Source organism: Cynocephalus volans, chromosome 8 (assembly GCF_027409185.1).
Source record: "Cynocephalus volans isolate mCynVol1 chromosome 8, mCynVol1.pri, whole genome shotgun sequence".
Classification (NCBI taxonomy): Eukaryota; Metazoa; Chordata; class Mammalia; order Dermoptera; family Cynocephalidae; genus Cynocephalus; species Cynocephalus volans.
In genome coordinates, this window is record NC_084467.1 from 78,178,723 (window position 1) to 78,205,123 (window position 26,401).

The window sequence follows — 26,401 nt, forward strand, 5'->3', positions numbered from 1 at the left end:
ATCATAACATATGTATTTCAAAAATGAATACAGTATTATATTATTCAAACAAAAGAAGCCTCATTTAATAATATTCTTAACAAGAAATTTAAACCTATTTAATTTTTTAGTTGAGAATTTTCTTCCCTTCACGAACTAGCTTAAAAACTTCAGGTAGTGCAATAATTAACACATTCCCAGCTACATCAATCGCTTTTGAAATCAAGAATGACTCATATTTTTTAGATGTTTCAATCTCTTTTTTTAGTTGATTTATCTCTCTATTCAGCTCCTCAGATTTCTTTCTAAATCCTTCCTTAAGCAGTTCTTCTTGGACCTGTAAAAGGGAAAGAGTCCACTTTTGAAAATCCCCAATTATCAAATCAGGATTCTGTATTTAACAACTAGAGCTAAGCATGTGTGTCTATTTCTCTACCACAGTAGATTGCTCTTTGGGGGTTGTCCAATGTGCCCATGCATTTGGACCTCAAGTAAGAGTATCCATGATTTATACCTTCCTAAGTTTTCCTCAGTATCATCTCAAGGGGGTAGGGAAGTGCTGGGCTAGGCCATGCCTGAGAACTTTCCCCATGTATTTATTAGTTATACTAATGTAGTTAATTATTGTAATTAACTCTCAATTCCACTTGAGGTAGCATGGTATACACAACTAACAAAATGTGTTAATTGCTGACCTTGTATAGAATACTAATAACCTCCAGGTTGAAAAGAATTTTCCTCTGTGCTTTATAGTAACCCCAGGTTATTCAGGCAGATCTGGAAACAAATATAGCAAGTTTGAGAGTTTTCAGTATTCTTCATTTCATATCAGACTTAATCTAATACCTTTAAGACCAGATGGATCTATTTCAGATCTCTTTGATGGCTATACCAAGAATTGTAAGGACTATAGGACCAGAGGACTAAGGCCTTGTTCAATTGGGTCCCATGAGACCACTCTATTACCACCACAAACAGCAGCCCAGTTACCCTGGGGACCTTATTTCTACACTCCAAAATCTAAGACTACAGAAGGTGCTGGAATATTGTGAATTTAAGGGCTTCAGCAGGATCCAGATGGACATGAAGTATTTAGTGAATCATGTACCATTCCTGTTTCCCTCTCGGATCAGGACTTTAACATTTTGTCCTCTTCCAGAGAAACCAGGGAATTGTCTGTCAGGCACTGCCCAGGCTCAGGCCAGACTTACCCTCATGTAATGATCCAGAATCCTTTTCAGAATTACCCTGTGGTTCTCTATATCCCTCTCCATCTTCTCCTTCAGCTGGGCTATGTTTTCCTCGTAGCTTCTCTGTTGCATTTCCATCTTTTGCATTTCCTTCTCCTCTTTTTTTCTTAGCTGCTCCTGTTTCGTCTCAGCTTCCTCCTTTTTGGCCCGCTCCACTGCTCCCGTGAAAATTTTTAAAGGGAAGAAAATAACAGGTCAGAACTGAGCTTTCTAAGCTCAGAGACCAAACTGACTTTGAGAGACTGGGAAATCTCTGAATTCACCTGATGGCCACTTCATCAAGGGCTGATTTCATAATGTGGTGGGAAAAGCCCTGACTGGCTTACGTACAACCAAAACTCCGTTTGTATTTTCAGATTAAGCAGAGTGTACTTTTCACAGAAGGAGAGGAAGCTCCTTGTTGCAGGAAGGTCTTCCTGCCAGACCTCTCAGAGGATATTGCAGGAACTTACCCACTTGCTGTGGGCTGAGCCCTTTCCCAGTACCTGCTATGGCCTTCTCTCCTTCGGTGAGGGCTTTGTCTGACTGCAGGATGGATTTCTCTATTGCTGTCTGAGACAGCAGGAAGTGCTGGAGGACCTCATTTGCCTGAGAAACCAACAAGGAAGAAAGATATGTCAGGTGACAAAGATTTAGTCTCTTACTGGGGAAATTATTGTTCAATAAAACCTCAAATCTGACCCCGGAGATTTTGTGTTCCAAGCCTATTGATGGGACACGGAAACACTGATTGTAACCTCCTTCCTAGCTCTCCAGTCTCTTTTCCCACTGATGCCTCCCACAACCCACTGCAAGTTACAGTCAACCAGACTTACCTGTAGTTCTATTAACACATAATATACATTGTTTATATGTACCTCATGTTCTTTTGCTTTGCCTTAAAGCTCTTCTAGCCTTTTTTAAAAAAGCTAAAACCTATTGATACTTCATCTTATACCTCTTGGAACTACCTTCCAAGAACCTTACCTAAGCTGCCATCTAAGCTTTGAATAGCCTCTAAGTATTCTGAGCTGCCCTGTCAGCTCTACGCTTGTTAGCTACATGACCTTAAGCAAATTTTTAACTTCTTTGTTCATCACATTTCTCACTGTATAATATAGATAGCAGTAGTACCTAATAATATTACTCTGAGGATTAAATTGATAATCCAATAACAGCACCTAAGACCATGTCTGGTATATAGTGAGTGTTCAGTGTGTCTTAATGACCACTACCCCTACCACCGTTATCATCACCATCATAATCATCATCACTATCTTAGCATACCAGTATGATAACACTTTTCACACCATATTCAGTTGACTATTTGTCTGCATCTCTGGAAAGATCACCAGCATCTAGAGAACAAAGTTGTGTATTATATTTATATTCCCTGGGCTTAGCACACATATTATCACATGTCTGATACATGAAGGAAAAGGTTTGTTTCACCTGAATTCCTCATTCTAAATCCTCTTTGAGACAAAATATCTCTGGTTTACTTAAGAGTGTTTAAGTAATTGTGGATATAAAAGCTAAAAATGTCAAGATAGCACTGTGTTCTGCTTTCTCTCCACAAAAGGTGCTGCGGTCTTAGATTTTCAGAAGGAACAACAAAGACCATCTGATCGTATTCTGTTGGCCACCCCTTTCCCCCTTATTCCTCACCTTAAATCCTTTATGGGGAACTAGTTCATAGTCAAGTACAACCTTTTTCTTTGCTTCTAGGTACAGTTTGTACCCTCCAGGTACAGAGAAGGTTCCTTCTGAAATGCTTTCCATTAGGGGCTCTGAAAGCTTCTTAAGCTCATCCTGGCAATATTTTACAGATGCCTCTTCATTTTGCAGAAAGAATTCCTCCTTCTTTTTTTCTATGGTATCCTGCCAGGAAAAATGTGTAGAAATGGAAAAGAAGATGCTATTAGAAGGGAAGATCCAACTGTGATCTTCTTGGAAGAAGCAGTCGGATGGCTTCAGAGTGAACTGGGATATGGAAAGGACCAGGAGTCAGAAGAGTTGCTATAGTCTAAGTTATGACCAATTTTCTGTGTGACCTATAGGAAGACCCTTAACTTCCTTGGGCTTAAGCTCAATATCTGTAAAAGATGGGGTTGGAAGACATAAACTCTATAGGTCACTTAGCAATGACAATTAACTGTGGTCTATCCATCAACAATGAGCAGTGAAAAATTCAATTATGACTTGAAGTAGAGTTTGCTAAGAAAGTGTGGGTTCTATAGATGAAAATATATACATAATAAATCAACTTCACAGTACTGATTTAAGTGCACTCTGAATAGAATTTGGAACTCTTCATGAATTATTTTATCTTTTTTTTTTTTTTTTTTTTTTTTGCCTTTTTCGTGACCGGCACTCAGCCAGTGAGTGCACCGGCCATTCCTATATTGGATCCGAACCCGTGGCGGGAGCGTCGCTGGGCTCCCAGCGCCGCACTCTACCGAGTGCGCCAGGAGGTCGGCCCTTCATGAATTATTTTAAATAAGGATTTGAGTGTGTGAAGATATAGGAATGGAAATTACCCCTTTTCTAGAAAATTACAATCCAGCTGACTTTTTGGCAATTATTCAAGGTGAACTAACAGATTTTCACTTGTAGACTGGTCAGAGACAGATCAAAAGAGTAACTTCAAGTGAAAGTGCCTATGGCAAACAGAATTCAGAGGTCCTTTAAAATTTTCTTTCCCTGATGCACACAATTGTATAGTTCCTGGGACTGTGAATTTAATGAATTTTATTCCAGTGGTTAGGTTATGTTATATGGCACAAATGGACTTTAGAAAATAGAGATAATGGCCAGAGTGGGTAAGGGTTTGGGAATAGAGCAGCCTTAGATAATCATGTGAGATCTTTAAAAGCAGGGAGTTTTTTCCAGTGGCAGAAGAGGAAATCAAAGACATTTAAACATGAGAAAGATTCAATGCTGGCTTGAAGATGGAAAAGAGAATGTGGAGACATATGGGGGAAAAAAAAACAACTCTAGGAGTTAAAAGCACCCCCTGTCTGATAGCTAGAAAAAAAAAAAAAAGGAAGGGATCGTGATTCCTATAACTGAATTGAGCCAACAACTTCAATGAGCTTGGAGGCTCTTCAGAAACCGTAAATAAGAATTTATTCCGGCTGACACCTTGATGATAAGCCTGAGCACAGCACCAAGCCACCTGGTGTCCGACTTCTAACTTACAGAATGATGAGCTTATACTCTTTTGTTTGGTCAGCTTTATTTCTAAATATTTTATTTTTTGGTGGCTATTGCAAATGGGCTAGCTTTCTTGATTTCTTTTTCTGCACGTTCACTGGTGGAGTACAGAAATGCTATTGATTTTTGTGTGTTGATTTTGTATCCTGCAACTTTGCTTAAATCATTTATCAACTCTAGGAGTTTTTTAATAGAAGCTTTAGGCTGGTTCAATATATAGGATCATATCATCTTCAAAAAGGGACAGCTTGACTTCATCCTTTCCAATCCGGATGCCCTTTATTTCCTTCTCTTCTCTGATTGCTCTGGCTAGTACTTCCATCACTATGTTGAATAGGAGAGGTGAGAGTGGGCATCCTTGTCTAGTTCCTGTTTCTAAGAGAAAAGCTTTCAACTTTTCCCCATTCAGGATGATATTGGCAGTGGGCTTATCATATATGACTTTAATTATTTTGAAATACTTTCTGTCTATGTTTAACTTGTAGAGAATCTTTATAATGAAAGGATGTTGAATTTTGTCATATGCTTTTTCAGCATCAATAGAGATGATCATGTGGTTTTTGCCTTTGCTTTTATTAATGTGGTGTATCACATTTATTGATTTGCATATGTTGAACCAACCTGGCATGCCTGGGATGAATCCCACTTGATCATGGTGTATAATTTTCTGTATGTGTTGCTGTATTCTGTTTGTTAGTATTTTATTGAGGATTTTTGCATCTATATTCATCAAGGATATTGGCCTGTAGTTTCCTATTTTTGATGCATCTTTGTCTGGTTTTGGTATCAGGGTGATGTTTGCCTCATACAATGAGTTTGGGAGAATGGCCTCTGTTTCAGTCTTTTGGAACATTTTGCAGAGATTTGGTATCAATTCCTGTTTGAAGATTTGGTAGAACTAGGCAGTGAACCCATCCGGGCCTGGGCTTTTCTTTGATGGGAGTCTTCTGATAACAGCTTCTATCTCTTTTATTGTTATTGGTCTGTTCAGATATTCTATATCTTCTTGGCTCAGTTTTGGTAATTTGTATGCATCCAGAAATTTTTCCATTTCCTCCAGATTTTCAAATTTGTTGGCATATGGATATTTACAGTAGTCTCTAATGATTCCTGGTTTCTAAGGTGTCACTTGTAATATCACTGTTTTCATTTCTAATTTTTGTTATTTGGGTCTTCTCTCTAATTTTCTCAGTCTTGCTAAAGGTTTGTCAATTTTATTAATCTTTTTAAAAAACCAACTTTTTGTTTCATTGATCTTTTGCATTGTTTTTCTTATTTCTATTTCATTTAGTTCTGCTCTGATCTTAATTATTACCACTGTTGAGAGAAATTAAAGAGGACACCAGAAGATGGAAAGATATCCCATGCTCTTGGATTGGAAGAATTAAGATTGTGAAAATGTCCATATTACCCAAAGTGATCTACAGATTTGACACAATCCCCATCAAAATTCCAGTGACATTTTTCTCTGAGATGGAAAAAGCTATCCAGACATTTATATGGAACAACATAAGACCACGCATAGCCAAAGCAATCCTGAGCAAAAAAAATAAAGCTGGAGGCATAACACTACCTGACTTTAAACTATATTACAATGCTACAGTAACCAAAACAGCATGGCACCGGCATAAAAATAGACACACAGACCAATGGAGTAGAGTAGAGAACCCAGAAATAAACCCACACACCTACAGCCATCTGATCTTTGCTGACAAAGGCAGCAAAGCTACATACTGGGAAAGAGACTGCCTTCTCAACAAGTGGTGCTGGGAAAACTGGATACTTACATGTAGGAGAATGAAACTAGACCCGTATCTTTCACCATGTACCAAAATCAACTCAAAATGGATTAAAGAATTAAATATACATCCTGAAGCAATAAAACTCCTTAAAACATAAGGGGAACAATCCAGGAGGTAGCAGTGGTTACAGAATTCATGAATAGGACCCCAAAAGCACAGGCAACTAAAGGTAAAATAAACAAATAGGATTATATCTAACTAAAAAGCTTCTGCACAGCAAAAGAAACAATCAACAGAGTAAAAAAGCAACCAACAGAGTGGGAGAAAATATTTGCAAAATATACATCTGACAAAGGATTAATATCCAGAATATATAAGGAACTCAAACAACTTTACAACAAAAAACCGAATAATCCAATTTAAAAATGGGCAAAGGAGCTGAACAGGTATTTCTTAAAGGAAGATATACAAGTGGCCAAAAGACACATGAAAAATGCTCAATTTCACTCAACATCTGGGAAATGCAAATCAAAACCACTTTGAGATAGCATCTCACTCCAGTTAGGATGGCTAACATATAAAAGACTGAGAATGATAAGTGCTGGAGTGGTTGCAGAGAAAAAGGAACTCTCATCCACTGTTGGTGGGGCTGCAAAATGGTGCAGCCTTTATGGAAAATGATATGGAGGTTGCTCAAACAATTGCAGATAGATCTACCATATGACCCAGCAATTCCACTGCTGGGAATATACCCAGAGGAATGGAAATCATCATGCCAAAGGGATACCTGTACTCCAGTATTTATTGCAACTCTATATATGATAGCCAAGAGCTAGAACTAGCACAAATGTCCATCATCTGATGAGTGGGTAAGGAAACTGTGGTACATCTGCACCATGAAATTCTACTCTGCTTTAAAAAAGAATGAAATACTACCATTCACAACAACATGGATGGACATAGAGAAAATTATATTAAGTGAAACAAGTCAGGCACAGAAAGAGAAATGCTACATGTTCTCACTTATTTGTGGGAGCTAAAAATAAATAAATAAATTCACACACAAACAAATAAAGTGTGGGGGTGGGGAGACAGAATAACCACAAAAATTCCTTGAACTATTTAAGTCAAGTGCACAGATACGACGTGTGGGGGGAGGGGAGTATTGGAGAGGAATAGGTAAAGGGACATGAAAATCAAGTACAATGTATTTTGAGAGGTAAAATAAAATAAAATAAAATTTTAAAAATATACTCGTTTATGTTTGTTATTTTAAGTTGCTAAATTCAATGGTAATTTTTATGAAGGCACAGATAAGTAACAAAGTGCCCACCTTTTAGTAAAAGGATGAACTTTAGCCCTGTGGAGTCTTGTCACTCACAGGTATCCAGGTTCTTTTTTACCATTGTATTAGATGAGTGATAGGGTAGAAAAGGTAGTTCTAAGGATCATTTCAGAAGAGCAGGATTTAGGAAGAATAAATACTAAGACACAGTACCATAAGATTCTTCTGGAATTCCCGATTTTCATCCTTGAAGGAGAGCTCCATGAAGACTGAAAGGGCTTCCTTCTCACAGGCCGTGTGCACGTCCACCAGCTCCTGGAGTGTGTCTGGGGGCATCTTCAAGTGCCGGGCCATCTGCTCACTGTAGTGGTCGGCTGCCTTCTTCTTTGCCATTAAGTTCTCACGCTGAGCCAGAGTTGTCACTGCGTTCTCCAAACAAGGTATCTCTCCCTTCTTGATGACATCTACATAGGTCACCACCAGAATCTGAAGCCCTGAAAAAACCAGGACATTTTGGGATAAATATAAAATTCTCAGGCACTGGTTTATAGTTTTTATGTAAATGTGGCAGCACACTAAAATCACAAAAACTCTATTTTCAATGAATATTTATTTTATTTTGTTCTTTTAGAAATCTACTCTTTTCTCACAACATTATTGTTTTTCCTATTCTCTCTCTTTTTTATTTTTCACCAATTCTTCACATTATAATTTAACTTACTGATTACAACTAATGTGCTCATGGGTACCCTGTAAAAATACTTCCCCATTCAGAGAAAATAAAAATAAATAGAAGACAGGCAAAATAATGAACATAAATATGACGGGCTACAGAATTTGTGACCCAGTATAAAATGAATATGTGGGATTTCTAGTTTAAAAAATCATCAAGAATTCAAAACCATGCAGTGACAGAGTGCACTAAACCCAGCATGGGCTCATCTCATCACAGCACAAAACTGTATAAATCACATGCCTATGAAGCCTGCCCTGTACATAACATTCTATGTACTTTTGTTTCTCAAACTTCCCGTGAGCTTGCAGAAACTCAAGGTCTCCTGTTTATTGTCTGACTCAGGTAAATTCACAGAATCAGCTGTACCCTCCCTGACAAGAACTCATCCCATAGGACTTCTCCTTACAATGTGGATTTTCTATCTTTAATTGAATTGTGTCATTTTATTAAGTTCTTGAGATATATTAGATATATATTAGACATATTAGGTCTCAGCATACCCTCATATAGGGACACTTTAAGAAATATATTTCTCTATTTTATGACATAAATAATTGCCTCACAACATTCACACAAATGCAAAGCAAAATTAGTAACAGACCCACAGTATAATCAAAGCTTTACCACTCACACTGAGCACAGAAATATGCTTTGGGGCAAAGGTGACTCACGGTTCCCTGTGACAATGATTCCTTCTCTCAGGGTCTTGGTCTTTGCATTGGTAAAGATATAGGAACAGAAATTTTTTGATTGCTCCTGGAAATTACTATCCAGCTGGTCTTCTGATATATCATCCATATGGGATAAGAGATTTTTGTCACTTGTTGGCCAGTCAAAGACAAAGCACTTCCGATTTGGAAAGAAATGCCTGATGCACTCTCTAGGCATGTTGGAATCTTGGATTTTAGGATTCTTGCCTGCATAAGTAGAGAAATAGCAATAATTAAAAGGGCAGTATTCAGGCAACCGGGCTGAGGGTTTTCATTCCCAGAGATCTTTGCATCAATGCAGCTCCTGTGTCTACAAATTCTCTTTAATCCTAACATGTGCTACTTTATTGCAAATCAACCTTGTGCCAATCACAAAGGCTGGAAGTACTTTTGCAGAGGGAAGAGAGGCATCCATGCCATGTGAAGAAATTTATTGTTGGATTCCTCAGCACTGGCATGGAATTTGGTGGACTAAATATTTATTAAATGTTCATTGAATGAATGACTAATGAGAAAATGATCAGAGGTGCTTTCATGATCCTACTTCTCCATGTCAGAAATGAAATGTGGGCCCTAAAATATGGGAATGCCAGGAAGAAGGGTAAAGATGTTGGTCATAAAAATGTCAGCAGAAGGAGAAATGATACCCAGATCAGTAAAGAAAAACTTTCAAAATTCAGATCCAAAATATACACACACCATAAATATATTTAACAAATTTTTTAGAGTAAAACTGCAAAGAGTAAGGTTGACCTAAATGTAACTTAGAGACCTCATTGCTTATATATATATCAGAACTGATAGTTCCTTACAGAGTAATTCTGGGGCATATATCAGATGTTCAATAAATGTTTTATTAAGAAATGAATAAATGAGTGAATAAATAAAAATAGATGTTGCTTCCAGATGCCAATATTTATCCACTCTGATAAATAAAATCCGTGTAGTAAATTTATAATATTCAAATGGTAACGTAAAGTTTAAGACTATAAGAATAAAAAGAGTGAAATCGTGAGCAAGGCATAATGAATGATTTGAAAGTCTTACTGAAAGGATATGTCAGTTTCTTTCTATACACTAAGCGTATATTTTATAAATATCCTTTCTTTGAAATATATAACTATTCAGGCACTAGTAAAATATTTTGCATGAAATCTTTTTTTTTTTTTTTTGTCGTTTTTTTTTTTTTTTTTTGTGACCGGCACTCAGCCAGTGAGTGCACTGGTCATTCCTATATAGGATCCGAACCCGCGGCGGGAGCGGCGCCGCGCTCCCAGCGCAGCACTCTACCGAGTGCGCCACGGGCTCGGCCCTGCATGAAATCTTTTAAAAATTAGATCTTTTAAGGAAGGAAACTCTAACACGTGCTGCAACATGGATGAAGCTTGAGGACATTATGATAATATGCCAGTCACAAAAACACAAATATATGATTGCACTCACATGAGATACCTAGAGTGATCAAATTCACAGAGACAGAAAGTAAACTGGTGGTTGTCAGGGGCTGCAGGTAGGAGGAAATGGGGAGTTATTCTTTAATGGGTACAGAGTTTCAATTCGGGGAGGTGAAAAAGTTCTGTGGTTGGATGTTGGTGATGGTTGCACATCTATTGAATGTATTTATAGACACAGAAATGTACACTTACAAATAGTTTAAATAGTATATTCTATGTTATGTATATTTTACCACAATAAAACAATTAGATCTTTCTTTGTGATTCTTTTTTTAGCAGTCTCCAAACTAATGAGCTACTTTTGTCAGCATGGAACAGGAGAAGCATGTAATAAGAAAGTTAAGTACATGGGCCTTTGGAAGTTATAGCGCTGATTGTAACCAGAAATTTCTTTTCACAGTATCAATTGGTCTAAAATCATTTGGTCTAATACAGATTCTTAAATTTTCTGTTGTCTTACTCCAACTGTTAGAGCTTTGGAAGTAATAAACTGTGAAAACCAATCACCAATCACCATTCACATTTACTACTCACTACTAGAATGTATCTTAATCCAGTGTCAAATAAAAAATGGAAGTCAAGTGCTGAATAACAGCCCTCAGGTGATTGCATCCACTCTGAACCTTCCACCACCCGGGCCATGCTCTGATACCTGGAATCAGCTTCAAAGCATCCTCCAGGTACTCATCCTCTGTGATTGGTTGCTCGTCTATCTTCAGCTCCAGGGTGAAATCCCGAACAGTCCAAATAAAGTCTGGAAAGAAACTCACAAAGTTGGTGGAGTCCTCTACTTCACCAGGTGTTGAGGAGGATTTTGCCCTAATGAGCTCTGTTAGTTCAGTCACGTAGCTGGGAACTTAGCTAAGGAAGGAGAAGTGCTCTACACTGCAACGTAGAAGTCACTTAGAAACAAATGTTATAACCATTTTCTTGTGCCCTGTGTTCCCTTCCCAACCATGACAATTAAGTCATAGAAGAGACAAAACAGTCTCAGTTGCCATAACTATAAACTCAATAAATCTTGGTAGTTCAGCTCCTGGAAGGATACTGCAGCTGCTCCAGGGCCTGGTGGTTGATGGTGCTCATGCTGTTGTAGACAAAGGTGCTGCTCAGGAGCACGGCCAGGGCAAAGATCCACGAGTCATTCTTAGGGTCATTCTAGAAAGCATGTTAGAGTAAGAGAATTAAGGAGACCACTTTTCATTCACTCACTTAATATTTTCATTAAGACAATGACTAGAACATAGTAGTCATTAGTGAATGCACACTAAAGAGCAGGTGATTATTTCTTTAGCAAATCTTGTCTATCATGGTCAACATTAGACACACAATGCTATTTGTTACATTCAATACCTATTCACTGGGCATATACTCGATGCAAGACAGTTGCATATGGTCACGTGGATGCAAAGTTCCGTATGACAGTCTCTGCCCTCAAGAAGATGACTTTCTGGACAAGCAGTAAACTAAGTAAACACACAACTGCAACCAAATTAATAATTTTTGCCAGGAGTGGAACCTAAATCTATAATGTAAAAAAAAAAGGGGTAAGTCCAACAAATGAAAACAAGTACCCTAAGAATTAAGAGCAAGACGAGACTGTCTCTGACTGTGAAATCAGGACAGTGAGTAAACAGAGCTGGGTTTCAAGAGTTGTTAGAATGTGGACATGTAGCAATGAAGGGAGCATGTAAGTAAAAGTACCAACACAAGCTCACTCAGAATTGTTAAAAGCACAGTCATGTAAAGATATTACAGAGTTATTTCATTTGGGGCAGTGTACAGATATGTGGGTGCGGAAAGCAAGGCTGGGAAGGAGATTCAGATGTGAAGGGCCTTGAGGATATGCAAATAGGATTAGATACTTCTCAAATCAAACCACATGTTCTAAATTCAGCAAGAAGCTCTGCTGCTATAATTTGGTATGCTTTGGTGTTTTGTACAAATGCAATTAGATAAAAAGAAGCAAGTTTGGGCCAAAATATAATTTACTTCACCATCAAGAGTGAGAGGTGTTAAGGGGACATAATTGGAGTATATTTAATTAACTGGGAATTATTCTGATGGTACTGGAAGGGTAACGAGATGGTAGTTTTTGTCCTAGTTGGGAAAGATTCTGGTACAAAGAAGGAAAAAACATGTTGGATTTAAATATATGTCAAGGTAAAGTTTTGAGGCCTAAGAAGGATTGTTTTAGTTTCTCTTTCATCTACATTTTATACTTCATTTTACATTGAAGACTTTAAAGCTTTTAAAATTTTTTAAAAATTTTTAAAAATTTAATTTTTAATTTTTAAATATTTTGTTATTTTTCTGGGCTATAATGGAAGCTAACAATTTACTGCTACTTCATTCCATGTAGATTCCGACTAAGACAAAATAAAGAAACAAATGAATGCACCTAATACCATAAAGACAATACATAAAATTATCCTCTTTATAATGCTTTCTATTGGGCAAGATAATGCTTTTTAAAATTCAGTAAAGAATTAATCTCTAAAGACAGAAACTGGAACTAAAAACATTATGAATGTTCCTTGAGTACATGAAGCTCTTCTGGAGATTATTTAAATAGATCACTTCACTAAAACCCTATTTTCTAGACTCTAACATCCAACGTCTTCAATCCACAGACTTTAACTGGTGGCTGCCATTGACTTGATGGGTCACAGTTCAGATATCGATTCCTTAGGAAACTTCCTCTAACCCACACTACTGGGTTGTGTCCTTGGCACCCTTTACTGATTATACTATGTACTTGTCTCCCCATCTACCCTCTGTGTTCAATTCTCCTGCTCAAAAAGTATTAAATTGTGTCATTAAGTACATTGTTAAATATAAGATAAAAACCATGTCCTAAAACACCAAAATATTTGTGCTCTTAAGGAAGGTCGAGGTAAGAGAATTTAACTCCACTATCTATAATTTGCATTTGCAATTTGAAAGCATATGCATAGAAGTCGAATTAAGATGGTGAATTAAAAGGCAAGAGCAAAGAAGATTATTCAGTGACTCTCTCCCTTACCTTTTTTACATCACCAAGGCCCTCAGTGTCCAGAAGGACCAGAGTGTGGTTGGGCTTGGAGGGGTGAGGCACACACCACATCCAGATGCCCTTGGTTTCAGACCTCACTGTGGATCCCAGAGGGAAGCCTGCAAGGGAAGAGGAGAAACAACATATTGTGACAGCAGCGTTCAGACAGCCCAGACGACAATGAATAAACTTGTAAGAATGTAAGTGCCTGGCAAGGAGAGGGTTTGCTTTCATTTCCTCAAGGTCAACCAGTCCAAACTTTAAACATATTAATGACATCCTTAAAAAACATGTTGTGTCCCTTATTCACCTCACTCCTTTGAAGGCTCAAACTGTGTCACATTACAGAATCAAGGTGAACTCTATTAAGCTGTATTTGTATCTGGCAATCAAGAAGAAATGAAAAGCATGCATTCATAGCAGAATTAGAAAGAAGGCTAAGATGAGAATTCCATTTTTCTATTCATCTTCATGTAATGCCTCTTTTTCCTTATTTGGGGCTAGGTTAAGAGAAGGCCACCTAAATGGAGAAGACACTGACATGGGAAAGACACCTTGAGTTGCTACTCTGGTCCAGTTCTGCTGAAACAGGCTTCCAGTAATGGAGGAATGAGGACTGAGCCTTTAAACATAGTTGTAGAATTTATAATGTAGGGCTGTGAATGCCTTGGTAATGAGACCCAACTTTTTGACAACAAAAATTACTTAAGTTTTTGAGATGGATAGTAATAAAACCAAAATATACTTAGAAACATTAGTGTGGTGTTAGAATAGAGGAGTGATTAGGAATTGAGATGCTGGAGTAGTTAGAAGGCTTCTGCAATTACAGAGGTAAGATGAACTCAGTGATCCATTAGACCAGTCACTAATTTTGTAAATGAAGAAACTGAAACTCAGAAACTGTAACTCTTTGGCACTCCTACTGCACTTCAACACAGGGCTCCTAACTCTGGCCTGATGCTATGTGGCCTACACTGACCCCTGCACAGGTCAACAGTTGGTTATAATGTTGTGGTCAACTAGGGTGGAAATAGTAGACAAGAGAATGAAGGTAATGGATAAATTTTGGAGAGTACATAGATAGGAGAGTGAGGAAAGAGGGAGGAGGTAATGAGTCTTCCAAGGTTCAATATATTGCTGAAGAAGGGCTATAATTTCCAGCACGGTGGATAAGATTTTGAGATATCAGTTTTCATTGTTCCCCTCACATTTTCTCCTACTGAATCCACTTTTTACTCTCTGCATCCTGGTCAGTGCTCCAGGAGGCTGACTGTCTGGCCCATATCGCAGAGATTCCTTGTCCTACAACTTCTGGTAGAGTTCACATAGTGGGAAGACCAGCAGGTGAATGGAAAGCAGCATGTATTACCCCTCTCTCATCCTGCTGGCCCATGGTGTCTCAATGGCTATTGCTCTTCCTGAGATCACAGCTTCTTTCATGAAGCACCATCAATAGCTCTGGTCCTTGACATGCTCTGGTATGCATCCTCTGTTTGCCTGTTTGAGTTTAGGGTTGATAATGGCTTCTCTGTGATTGCTATTGCCACTCTTGGGGTAAATTTTCATATCTTATTGGTTCTCTTTACCCTCTCTAAGCCCTTGTAAGTAGTCTGTCCATTAAACACTCTCAGTTACCCCTCGGGTGGAACATCCATGTCCTGTGGGACCTGGACTGACTTTGGTTGCATTTTCTCCTCCCTTTTCTCTCTGTATATCCTTCTTTCCTTTCTCATTTCCAAGCAAATGATGAGTCTACATTATTACCTCAGGAAGGGGGATATAACAGAGAAATCAGAAAATTATTGTGAGTCTTCCAAGTTTTTTTTTTTTTTTCCCAAAGGAGTAATTCCATAGTGGGGAGAGGACTTGAGGGCTATGCCCAGGAAACTATGGATGTATATTTTGTCCAACAGTCCAGTAATTTGATCTGCCATATGCTAATGATTCCTTCAAGTGAGAATAGAAACAGGTGTGGTATATTACCTAGGGGAACAAGATTCAGCATGGCTGTAGCCATCCAGTCTCCTTGCTCTGTGCTTTCTTCAAGGAGAGGATATAAAGACATGAATTGGTTGGCACTCCTGTCATACTACTTGATTGCCAGCTGATCAGTATAGAGTGAACCCAACTTTCAGTGCCCCTACTGAGAAAAGCAAGGTGTAACAGTTGGTCACACTCTCAGTAATCACAGGTTAAAAAACAGAAAACAAATCACTGCCAAAGAGAGAGCACAGTGATCTGGCACTGCTGGTGGACTTTGACTGGGATCAAGTCTCTTTTTTTTTCTGCTGTTTCCCTGATATGGGAGGGTGGTACAGTCACAACTTAGATGTTTGAAACATTCTGAGACCAGGGAATTTTGCCAGCAGAACAGTGGAAAATTGCCTCATTTTCTAATTGGCATCCTCTTGAATAGAAAAATGACGTTGTTCACTCTACTTAATGACATATGGGTCCAAGAAGATATTAAACAAGAAATCAAACAATTTATTGAAACTAATGAAAATAATGACACATCATATCAAAACCTGTGGGATACTACAAAAGCAGTACTAAGGGGGAAATTTATTGCACTAAATGCTTACCTCAGAAGAATGGAAAGATGGCAAGTAAACAACCTATCACTCAACCGTAAAGAATTAGAAAAACAAGAACAATCCAAACCCAAAGTTAGTAGACAGAAAGAAATAATTAAGATCAGAGCAGAACTAAATGAAATAGAAACCTAACTGGTTTTTTGAAAAGTAAAACGAAATTGGCAAATCATTAGCAAGACTAACTAAAAAAAGAAGAAGACACAAATAAAAATTAAAAATTAAAATGGTTATATGAAAACCAATACTTCAGAAATACAAAGAATCATTAGAGACTACTATAAACAACTATATGCCAACAAACTTGAAAATCTGGAAGAATTGGATAAATTTTTGGACACATACAAACTACCAAAACTGAGCCAAGAAGACACAGAAAATCGAAACAGACTCATAACAATCAAAGAGATTGAAGTTATCAGCAGTCTCCCAACAAAGAAAAGCCCAGGACCAGATGGCTTTACTGCAGAATTCTACCAAACCTTTAAAGAAGAATTAATACCAATTTTCTACAAACTATCCCAAAAAAATTGAAATAGAGGCTGCTCTCCTAAACTCATTCTATGAGGCAAACATCACCCTGATACCAAAACCAGACAAGGATACAACAAAATAAAGAAAACTACAGGCCAACATCGTTGATGAATATAGATGCAAAAATCCTCAATAAAATACTAGCTAATAAATACAGCAACGCATACAAAAAATTATATACCATGTTCAAGTGTAAGGATGTAAGGTTGGTTCAACATAAGCAAATCAATAAATGTGATACACTGCATCAATAAAATCAAACAAAAAACCGTACAGTCATCTCTATAGATGCTGAAAAAGCATTTGACATAATTCAACATTCGTTCATGATAAAGACTCTCTATAAATCGGGTATAGAAGGAAAGTATTCCAACACAATTAAAGCCATATATGACAAACCCACTGCCAATATTATCTTGAATGGAGAAAAATTGAAAACCTTTCCCTTAAGAACGGGAACAAGACAAGGATGACTACTCTTGCCACTTGTATTCAACAAAGTGTTGGAAGTATTAGCCAGAGCAATCAGGGAAGGGAAGGTAATAAATGGCATCCAGATTGGAAAAGATGAGGTCAAACTGTCCCTGTTTGCAGATGACATGATCCTATATAGAGAGCAGCCTAAAGACTCTACAAAAACCTCTTAGCTAATAAATGATTTCAGCAAAGTTGCAGGATTTAAAATCAACACACAAAATCAGTAGAATTTCTATACTCTAACAATGAACTGGCAGAAAAAGAAATCAAGTAAGCTAGCCCATTTACAATAGCCACCAAAAAAATAAAATACCTAGGAATAAATTTAACCAAGGATGTGAAAAATCTCTATGATGAGAGCTACCAATCACTGTTGAGAGAAATTAAAGAGGACACAAGAAGATGGAAAGATATCCCATGATCTTGGATTGGAAGAATTAACATTTTGAAAATGTCCATACTACCCAAAGTGATCTACAGATTCAACACAGTCCCCGTGAAAATTCCAATGACATTTTTCTCAGAATTGGAGAAAACATTCCTAACATTCATATGGAAGAACAAAAATCCACAAATAGCCAAAGCAATTCTGAGCCAAAAAAAATAATAAAGCTGGAGACATAACACTACCTAACTTTAAACTATACTACAAAGCCATAGTAACCAAAACAGCATGGTACTGGCATAAAAACAGACCCCAGAAGTCAAACCATACACCTATAGCCAACTGATCTTTGACAAAGGGTCCAAGTCCACACACTGGGGAAGAGACTGTCTCTTCAGCAAAGGGTGCTGGGAAAATTGGACATTCATATGTAGGAGAATGAATCTATACCCGCACCTCTCACCATATGCCAAAATCAACTCAAAATGGATTAAAGAATTAAATATACATCCTGAAACAATAAAATTCCGTAAAAAAAATAGGGAAAACACTCCAGGAAGTAGGATTGGGTACAGATTTATGAATATGACCCCAAAAGCACAGGCAACCAAAGGAAAAATAAACAAATGGGATTATAACAAACTAAAAAGCTTCTGCACAGCAAAAGAAACAATTAACAGAGCAAAAAGACATCCAACAGAATGGGAGAAAATATTTGCTAAATATACATCTGACAAAAGATTAATAACCAGAATATACAAGTAACTCAAACAACTTAACAGCCAAAAAAAGAAAAAAAAAAATGTAACCCAATTTAAAAAATGGGCAAAAGAGCTGAATAGGCATTTCTCAAAGGAAGATATACAAATGGCCAACAGACACATGAAAAATGCTCATCATCACTCAGTATTTGGGAAATGCAAATCAAAACCACTTTGAGATACCATTTCACTCCATTTAGGATGGCTAATATCCAAAAGATTGAGAATGACAAATGCTGGCAAGGATGTGGAGAAAAAGGAACCCTCCTACACTGTTGGTGGGACTTCAAAATGGTGCAGCCTTTATGGAAAATGGTATGGAGGTTCCTCAAACAACTAAAGATAGATCTACCATATGACCCAGCTATTCCACTGCTGGGAATATACCCAGAGGAATGGAAATCATCATGTCGAAGGGATACCCATAATCCCATGTTTATTGTAATGCTGTTTACAATAGCCAAGAGTTGGAACCAGCTTAAACGCCCATCATCGGATGAGTGGATAAGGAAAATGTGGTATATGTACACAACGGAATTCTACTCTTCTATAAAAAAAGTGAAATACTGCAATTCACAGCAACATGGATGGGCTTAGAGAAAATCATATTAAGTGAAGTCAGCCAGGCACAGAAAGAGAAACACCACATGTTCTCACTTATTTCTGGGAGCTAAAAATAAATAAACAAGTAAATAAACAAACGATCAGGTTGGGGTAGGGAAAGAAGACACAACAATCACAACAATTCTTTGATTTTGTTAAGACAAGTGAACAGATATGATATTGATGGGGGGATGGGGGAGAGGGAGGGAGGAAAAGGAGGAATTGATAAAGGGACATCAAAATCAACCATATTGTATATTGATAAATCAAAATTAAAAAAGAAAAAAATAATGATGTTGTCAAAACACTCTAATATTTATCTCTCATTTTTAAAATCGCTTTAATCTCTCAAATAAAACCAAAAATTCATTTTGTCCAGGAAAGAAAATTGTCCTTCCCTGATTGATGGTGAAGAATTTGCTTAAAAGATAAAGGCAAAATATTTTGGTTTTAAGCCAATGGGAGATTGGAAAGCAAAAAGAGAGGGAGAGAAAGAGAAGGAGGAAGCACAGAGTGAGAATGGAAAGACAGACAGAGAAACAGAGATAGTCTTAGAATTTATTGGTCTGCAGTTTAACCTGTAGTGGTGCTGAGTCAGCAGGGAAATAAGACATTTCAGATTAATGGATACATATTAATTAATGGGGAGACTCTTTATAAAATCAATAAAAACCATAAGATACAGCCCAGTAAAAAATTATTCTGCAAAATAGGAAATACATGAAAGGTGCTCAAGCTTGTTTATAGTTAGGCATATGACACAGTCTCCAGATTAGCACAAGCTAACATGTCTCATTACCAAGTGGTAGAAAGGATGTAGAGACATCTTAATTGCTGCTAATAACTCTGTACATTGCTCAAAAATTTTTAAATCTACTTGATACTTTATAGAAAGTCTGAAAGCACACACACACAGTGTGACCTAGCAATTCTACTTCCAGGTATATCACAAAAGGGAAGTTTGAGTACATGTCCACCAGGATATAAATACCAAATGTTTTATGATTAGTTAAGTTCATAAAAAGTAAAATCTGGAAAAAATATCAATGTTCATTAACAATAAATGAACAAACTGTGGTATCTTTATTCAATGGCATACTATAAGGTAGTGAAAATAAATAAATTACAGATATACAAGAAAGTGGATGATTCTTATAAACTTCTTGTGATAAAAACAAACAATGTACAAAAGAATACATATAATTCCTATCACAACAACTTTAAAAGTAAGCTAAACTAACTGTTTTTTCAAGAAATGTGTAGACCATAAAAAACACTTGTAAAAGCAAATAGAAGTGCAATGAAATCAAAACTTTGCAGTGAAGGTGGAAGAGGTGTTGGTTGGGCTTTTGGAAGTTGGTGATGTTGTATTTCTTGACCTGGCAGTGGTTACACAGATGGTCACTGTATATTTATTATCTTTATTGTCCATGTATTGTGGACTCTTCTGTATGTGTTGTACTTCTCATGTTAGAAAATATTAAATAGAGAAAGAGAAGAAAGTATAATTTATTAAACTATTGCAATAAAGCAAAGTAAAAAAGTGTATCTTAGCTTCTCTGAGATTTGGGAATTAAGGGATCCTTCCTTCCTTCTTTCTTCCTTTCTTTTTTTTCTTTATTTTTTAAAAGAGGGCCCACTAAACTAAATTTTATGCTACTGGGAATAACCCTGTAGTTTCACAAAAGTAATGCAAGAGAAAGAAAGGGAATAATGGCAGGATCTCATCTCCTGAGCAGTGAGCATGGATGGGATCCAGAGGACAAGTAGAATGATATTTTGATAGGATTAGGACAGCATTCTTTGCTGGATAAAAGAATGAGATTTCACGGACAGATAGAGGTCGAGGTTGTAAATTTGGTGGTGAGAATTAGAAGTGTTCTTCAATGGGAGAGACTAGGCTCTTTCTTAAGATGACCTTACAGGAAGTGTGATCAGGCTGCATTAGCAATGGTTCCAAGCAAATGGCCCTGCTCCAGGACAATACTCACCAAGATTCTGTCCTGCCAGGCGATTCATCAGGTAAGATTTTCCTGTCCGACACAGCCCTGCAATGGCCACCACTACCACAGGCTGAGAAATATTCTCAAGGATCTCTAATGCCTTTGGATTGGTCATCAGCTGCTCCTCCTGGTTTTCCACTAGACAAATGGGAGCCATCATGATGGGTTCAGATGCCATGGTAACCTGCAAACCCAGAAAATCTGCTCAGTATAATACAGTATCTTGGAGTCACCTTTAATGCATGTATAAATCACCATTATACAAATCTGTTTGTGGAATATATTTTCAATTTCCTATGTTTTATATATTTCTAGTGGAAAAGTATGTAGCTTAGTGTGTCAAGGCCTGGTACATATGCCTTATGTTCATTATCTTATTGATCTTTAAACAAAACCAAAACGAACTTTGCCTAGGTGATGCATAAAACAACTAGAACAAGAAAAGCAAAGGGCTGATGATGGAGGTCTGAGAATACTAACGTTTTGTGGGTAAGTAGAGAGGCAGAATGGAACATGAAGATGATGGGAAAAGTGGTCAGAAGAGTTTCTAGGAGTTCCAGGGCAATATGGTACCCCATCAATTCAACAAATATGTATTGACTATCTACCATGTGCTACCATGTGCCACTGTGCTAAGTAATCAGTATCCAGCAATGAACAAGGTGGATACAAATTCTCGCCTCATGATGCTCTATTCTAGTGGGCAGAGGGGGAGGGGGGAGTGGAGCAACAGATAATAAACAAAACAAATAAGAAAAGACATGTGTGTGTGTGTGTGTGTGTGAGAGAGAGAGAGAGAGAGATGATAGTAAGTGCTCCAGAGAAAAATAAGCAATGAATTAAAAAGTTCAGGAAATGGGGATAGCAGTAGGGATAGGGAGTATTGGGGGTTGAATTTATACATAGGGTATTCTGAGAAAGTGAAGGTGATCAGAGACCTTGATGAGGACAGATTTAGCAAATGGTGAGAGCAGGGTGCACATTGGATGGAGGGGTGATGGTGAAAGAAGGAAGAGAGATAAAGAATGTGGCTCTCTCTCAACATGCAAAAAAAAAAAAAAAGAGCTGTACAGTGTCTAGAGAAAGATACGAGTCCAGATTTAATTTATTTAACTGCAAATAAAAGACACTTCCTGTCTACAGGCTGACAGAGAAGATAGCCAGTAGTGAGAGTGTTTGAGGGTCTGCCCAGTCTGACAGAGTCTCACATCTGGACAAAGACTTACTTTGTTTTTTTTTTTTTTTTTTTATCTCAACTAGAGGGATATTTTATGACACCAAGAAACAAGCCGTCAAAGATTTTTGCCTGTCTATTATTCTCCCTGAAACAATGCTAAGCAAGATTTACATGTTCTGCAGTCATCCAGCCCTCTGTCTCTGGTGGGGTTACTTTGAAGAGTCATTCGGGAAATCCAGAAACCCCCAGGTAGGAGTTCTCATGTAGAAAGATGTCCCCACAAGGCTCTGTCCACAAATGAGAGGGACACAAGTGAGCAGCTGCTTCAAAAGAGGGAGGTATGCTCTGCCACTCCTCTGCCATTATAAGTGAGTCTGTGAAGTACAGTTCTGTATCATCTAGAGCATTTCAAATGTCAATATACAATTATAACTCTTTTAGATGATTTGAGACACTAAATAAAATATCAAATTGCAGTCAAGCATAATTTCTGAATACAAACGCATTCTTATGTAAATTTTCAGCATTATATTTGGTCTCCACATTTTGTGAGAATAGAAAACATCCATTTGTTTCTCACGAGAAACAAAAATTATTAATTACATGGAAAATATCCATGGATTTTCAGGCACATATAAGGGGTTTGTTAAAGGTTTTGATAGTAGATGGGAATACCTAGAGTAAAACTAACATTAGATCAAGAATAAGGAAGAGAGAGAGAAAGAGAGATCCTGGAAAGAGAGACACGATTGATGAATTAAAGAAAGACAGCATCATACAATTTGTTTGGAACACCAATGCCTGGGTTCAAATACTGGATCCATACATTTCTAGCTGGGTGACTACTAGAAAGACATTTAATCTCTTTATGCCACAGTTTTTTTCATCTCTGAAATGGGGATTGTTATAGAAACTAAAATACACAGTCAGTAGGAAAAGAAACTGTCTCACAGTATATACAAAACACTTAAAATTAACTACTTAAAATCGTGTTTAAAGTCAATTAATAAATGCTAAATAAGTATGGCTTTAAAAATAAGTATCTAAAGAGGCAAGGAGGGTGTAAATTCAAATGAAGGTAAAGAATTGGCTTTGGTGGATGCATAGTTTGCGAGTATTTTCTCCCATTCTGTAGGTTGTCTTTTTGCTCTGTTAACTGTTTCTTTTGCTGTGAAGAAGCTTTTTAGTTTGATATAATCCCATTTATTTTTTTCTTTTGTTGCCTGTGCTTATGGGGTCTTATTCATAAAGTATTTGCCCAGTCCTACTTCATGAAGTGTTTTCCCTATATTTCCTTTTAGTAGTTTTATAGTTTCAGGTCTTATATATGTCTTTAATCCATTTTGAGTTGATTTTGATATATGGCTAGAGGTACAGATCTAGTTTCCAGAATATACAAGGAACTCAAATAACTTAACAGTAAAAAAACAAGTAATGCAATTAAAAAATGGGCAAAGGAGCCGAATAGGCATTTCTCAAAAGGAGATAAATAAATTGCCAACAGACACATGAAAAAATGCTAAACATCACTCAGCATCAGGGAAATGCAAATCAAAACCACACTGATATATCATCTCACACCAGTTAGACTGGCCATAATCAAAAAGACAGAGGCTAACAAATTCTGGTGAGGATGGAGAGAAAAAGGAACCCTCCTACACTGTTGGTGGAACTGTAAATTAGTGCAGCTGTTATGGAAAATGGCATGGAGATTTCTCAAACAACTACAGATAAAACTGCCATATGATCCAGCAATGCCACTGCTGGGTATATACCCCAAAGAATGGAAATCACCAGGTCAAAGGGATACCTGTAGTCCCATGTTTATCACAGCTCTATTTACAATAGCCAAGATACAGAACCAACCTAAGTATCTGTTGACAAACAACTGGATAAGGAAAATGTGGTATATATATATATACACACACACAACGGAATACTACTCTGCCATAAAAGGAATGTTATTCTGCCATTTGTAGCAATGTGGATGAACTTAGAGAAAATTATGTTAAGTTAGATAAGCCAGGCACAGAAAAAGAAACACCACATGTCTTCACTCATAAGGGGGTGCTAAAAAAACAAACAAAGAACACAAAAATACAAAAAAAGAAAGAGAGATACAACAATCACAATAATTCGTTGAACTTTCAAAAGGAGAGAACAGAACTGAGGCCACCAGAGGTGGTAAAGGAGGGGAAGGGAGGTTTAGCAAGAAATTGGTAAAAGGCCACAAAAAGTAATTACATTGTTAATGATAAATATAGTAATTCCCCCCACCCCCCAAAAGACTTTGGCATAGTCAAAAAAATAAAAGAATTGGCTTTGGACAGAAACAGTGACAATTCTCTTCCAGGAGTAAAAACAGGCATGGAGAGAGAAGGGCAGGTCAAGTAAATCAAGTTCCAACCCTGGGAGTCAAATCACAAACTGTCTGTGAGACTGAAAAAGGAGCCTAGCTCTGTAAGCCTCAATTTTCATACCCATATTATGGGTAAAACAATATACCTGCTTAATTTATTACTGTACAAGTCAATAGCAAAAGCAACTCAATAAATTACTTTTAATTTTCCATTGTCAATGTACTGTTTCTACAAAGAACCATGAAATATTGAAGCAATGAATTCTGTTTCAATAGGTTTTGTAGACTGAAAGTTACCGGGAAATACTATAATAACAAATACCTTTTGTGAGAATAAACATCAATTTGGTTCTTAACAGACCTCCTCTGTACGATTTCTTTTCTATCCTAGAGGTAGTTGTGAGCAGAGATCGTACGTAAAACAGCCTTTTAATGCTGTGGTATAAGCAGGAGGAAATGCAGAGTTCTTTTCCTAGTGTTAATATTTCAGAAAGCTTTGGGGAAGAATAGCTGAGCTTACAAAATGATTTTTTTTTTTAAAAAAAAACTTTTTAATGCAGTGCAGAACTGAGGTATCCAGGCCGAGGCACTTTTAACTCCAAAATAAACAAGTGGAATGAGATCGTTGTATTATATGGAAGTAGATGTTCAACAGATTCCAAAAGTTACTGTCCATAAGAGGCATCTGGAGTGATGGTTAAAAGTGCCCCCAAACCCATACTTTTAACAAGTATGGAAGATTACCATATGTGTGTGGTCCAGGCTTTTAAAAACAGTGCAAGACAAGCCATGTAGTTAGACCATATAGTTATTTTTAACAGTTGATTAATAGCAGATTAGGAAGAGTGTAGTTGACTTATTCCATAAAATACAGTTTCGTAGTATCTTCAGAATAGAAAATGTGATTACTACAAAAATAATCAATAGTCCAAATTTTAGAAGTTAATTTAAAAAACAAAAAGAAAAGAAAAAAAAAAAATGTAAGTCAAGAACAATCTTTTCTCTCTGTGTCTCCAAGACCCGGCAGGGGTAGTCAGGAAATTTCTGAGGAAGTGGGAAAGAGGAGAGAGGCAGAGAGGTAGCGACCACACTGCAGCGCTTCTGCCAAGGGGTCGGGGTTCGGTCCTTGCCTCCAAAAACGGCCTGAGGTTCCTCTTTCTGAACATGAGGGTAGGATGCGTTCCTCTACCTCGCTATCTAGGGCTCTTTCCGAACGACCTGCCACAGCCCTGAGCTGGAGGCATGAGGAGGAGCAGCGCATCCTGGTGACATGGTGCGTGCACTGTCGCCTCGCAGCTGCCTGTGTTCCAAACGGAGACACTGAGCAGCTCGGATCCAAACGCTCTGAGGACACACACCGTCGGGCCACCCGCTGCGTCCTCCCGCTGCTTTTACCCACTCGGCAGTGTGGAGTGTGCGCTTGGGAATTTGTTGTTGCTGTTCCTTAAGGGAAACGTGCACGGAAGCCCAAGTTCGGGAGCGAGCTTACCTGGCGCGGCCGCCGCGTCCGGGGACACGTTGTCAGCGGCCCCCGCTCACCCCTCGCGCTGTCCTGCGTCTGGCTCCGCGGGCACCCACGGTTCTTTTCAGATGCTCAAAAGCAAACCGGATATTACAGCCATTCTGCTATGGGTAGGGGAGAACCGAAATTGAAAGGACACACTCTTTTTTTGTGGATTTAACGTTTGTGGGTTTTCACCTGTTTATTTTTTGTTTATTTTGTATTGGAACTGGTTTTCATCTTTTTTAACCGAGGCCGGAGACGTGAGCGAGTGGCGAGACCCGTGGGCAGTCCGCGGTCCCTCCACACGTGGCCTCGGAACCCCGGGCGTGTCCCTCCTTCCCGGTTGGCTTAGGTGTCCTTGGCAGGCAGGAATCGAAGCAAAGCAGAGGCAGACAGAGTATTTCGGTAGCCTGTCTGTCAGGGGTACTTTGTAAGGAAAGAGGTTTTCGTTTTGCTGTTTCGTTTTTACTTACTCATTTCTTTTCTCACTTTTTTTCTTTTTTGAATTTTCTTGTTAACATTAAGTACTTTTTCATCAATGATAAAAATGCATATACGTGTGTGTACTTGTGTATATATAAAATCCCTAATTGTATAGTTCAGAAATAATCACTATTAT

General features: G+C 37.8%; 1 protein-coding gene across 1 annotated transcript; it reads right to left on the reverse strand.

Annotated features, from left to right (window-relative positions):
* On the reverse strand, nucleotides 1–25,837 carry LOC134383361 (guanylate-binding protein 4-like). Its single transcript, XM_063104309.1, has 11 exons — nucleotides 25,768–25,837; nucleotides 20,731–20,926; nucleotides 13,377–13,504; nucleotides 11,400–11,509; nucleotides 11,004–11,200; nucleotides 8,859–9,104; nucleotides 7,665–7,945; nucleotides 2,877–3,089; nucleotides 1,715–1,817; nucleotides 1,191–1,384; nucleotides 1–316 (listed from the first exon to the last, which is right to left on the reverse strand). The coding sequence occupies exons 2-11, from the start codon at nucleotides 20,918–20,920 to the stop codon at nucleotides 107–109; spliced, it is 1,872 nt and encodes a 623-aa protein (XP_062960379.1). The 5' UTR covers nucleotides 20,921–20,926; nucleotides 25,768–25,837; the 3' UTR covers nucleotides 1–106.
* Nucleotides 25,838–26,401: the final 564 nt, after the last annotated feature.